At 43.5% G+C, this 2,304-nt stretch overlaps 1 protein-coding gene across 1 annotated transcript in view; it reads right to left on the reverse strand. All coding sequences in view use genetic code 11, as the record gives it.

Annotated features, from left to right (window-relative positions):
* EGR_10545 (hypothetical protein) overlaps nucleotides 1–2,304 on the reverse strand; it is a gene marked incomplete at both ends in the record, with an annotated part of 8,671 nt that overhangs the window by 699 nt on the left and 5,668 nt on the right. The window contains one exon of the mRNA XM_024499794.1: nucleotides 2,075–2,198. Coding sequence (XP_024345787.1) covers nucleotides 2,075–2,198 — 124 coding nt within the window. The remainder of the gene's footprint in view (nucleotides 1–2,074; nucleotides 2,199–2,304) is intronic.

Below are 2,304 nucleotides of genomic sequence, written 5' to 3' on the forward strand. Positions count from 1 at the left end.
GCCAATGCACGATGACAGGGGAAATTGTCACTACCGGCAACCAATGTGACGAGAGGTAGCGTGGACGTCTCTACTCCAGCAAAACGCCCCTCCTATTTGCTTTGCTTTCTCATCAAGCTTATTATCATTTACTCCAAGTGTCTCCTCATTCTTCACTTCTTTCTCCATCCTGCTCTTTGGCCCCTTCTTTCAATAGCTCCTTACATTCTGCTTCCTCTTGTCCCATTCCCACCACCCTCTTCCCACAGGCGTTTATCAGGAATTTCAGCTATTTCATGGATTGCGTTGGTTTCTTCCTATTCTTCTTCCTCAATATTAACCCACCTCAATGGGGGATGAAATTGAGTATTTGCTGCAATCTGATAAGCTTCATATCAGATGCTTCCATAGGGCTCTCTTCTTCCACGTAAACATCTGTCTGAACTGCTTTGTGGCACCTTCTATTTTGGCGACCTACATGTTATTGGTGTTAAAAATACACTCCTTGAGTAAGCAAGAGCACCTTGTCACATGGTCAACAAAGTGGCGATGATGTTTTGGAGCCTGCACACCTACCTGCATATATACATAGAACAGGGCTTCATTCTATCAGTAATCCTTCCTGTGATTAGCAAGGTTAGTCCAGAAGTGGTTGGCTAGTAGAAGTATCAATGGGGATGTATAAAATGAGCGGTGATTTGTGACAAAAGAGTCTCTTCACATTTTAAGGGTAGTGGTATTGTCGTCTGATGCAGGATGGATGCCCACATCTATCCGTGGTGGTGAATATTTCCTTGTAGACTCAACGACGCTGGAGGCGACACTTATGATTGTCACCACTGTTTTATCTACCCCTGAATGTTTGATCAAAGTAGTCTTGTGTATCAGCAATTCCCTGATGCTTCTATTGCATAAGCAAACATCCTCTCACAGCAGCTGTGTTGAGTGATGAGTTGCGTGTCCTTATGAAAGAGTGAAACTGTACTGTTGATGTCCGTGTTGCGTGGTATTGACTGCAAAACATGTGATGGGTCTATCGTCATGGAATTCTGAACAATTACTGACTAAATGCAGATTTGATAATGAGGTCTTGTCCAGGCATCATCGGGTGTTGTATGTAAGGCAACTCGAAGGTCTCAGTCTAGGTCGCAGTAGACACAATGGCAAGTCGCGCCAATCAAATGGCGTGGATAACGGAGGTGGTGGCGGTGAAAGCATGGCCGACCACGGGAGTGCTTATTGTGTGAGGCCAGCTACCTCCTCGACAATGACAGGGATATGGGTACGCGGTTGTGCATTCGCTATCAGTCCTGGACGAAAGCCAGTCAGCCAGTTAGTGTCCAGGTGATTTCATGCTTCTATTACACCAACTCCGTTAATACCGCACTCACCCACTATTCCTCAGTGATGTCAGGGTCCCATTAGCACAATCGCTCGTTTCCATCCTGTGGTGTTCACCTGCGACGTGACACCACTGCATCATTCATTTGATTTCACTTGACAGAAACTCTCAGAAGGAACTTATAAGCGATGGAGTGAAGTATTTCAATAAAATGTCTCTTAAATGAAAGGTCCACCCTTGTTCACCTGGATCCTACAAACGCTACACATAGAGATGCTCTATAACGCCTTAGTTAATACAAATTGTAAATCCCTTACTAAAAGCATTATATTCCCTGTGCTTTACTAACTAGCAAACACTCCCAACTAGGAAGTGCTCAAGTGCTTCATCAACATTACTTCAGCGTAGTCTCCACTCGTTTTTCAGAATTTCCTACGCTACAAAATAAACGATTTAATCTCTCCAGTCCTTTAACTCATTTAGCCAAATAATTTCATTGCATCTAGGGTATCAAGGGGGAGAATTTGTTTTAGCAAGCTTTGCATATTTCGAGATGGAATCCTAATGAATCGACAGTGACTGCATAGAAAATTGATGGCTATGCACCACTTAGATTCGGCGTTGGCGAGGCGCGAAGAGCCACAGTCAGCGCCTACAATTGGGGCCAACTCAGCGGACGAGCACGCAATCACTCCTCGTTTCGCACACCAAAGTAGCCAATGCAATAAATGTGTGGGCATTTATTTCTGTTACCTTTACATTTATCTGATTCAGTGAATTCACAATTTGTTGTGAACCAAAAAATAGGGAACTTTAGAGGAGAATTAAATGTTCTTGTATTTTTAGATGTCCATATAAAGCGCATAAATCCAGTCCACTAGATAAAGTCAAGTGATCCCTTTCTAGGAAGATATGAGGATGGCACATGTCGTGGTCAGTTTGTGTACACTGGTTGTCTAATTTCTTTCTCCTCACCGCTATAA

This window comes from Echinococcus granulosus (assembly GCF_000524195.1).
Source record: "Echinococcus granulosus chromosome Unknown EG_S00232, whole genome shotgun sequence".
Taxonomy (NCBI): domain Eukaryota; kingdom Metazoa; phylum Platyhelminthes; class Cestoda; order Cyclophyllidea; family Taeniidae; genus Echinococcus; species Echinococcus granulosus.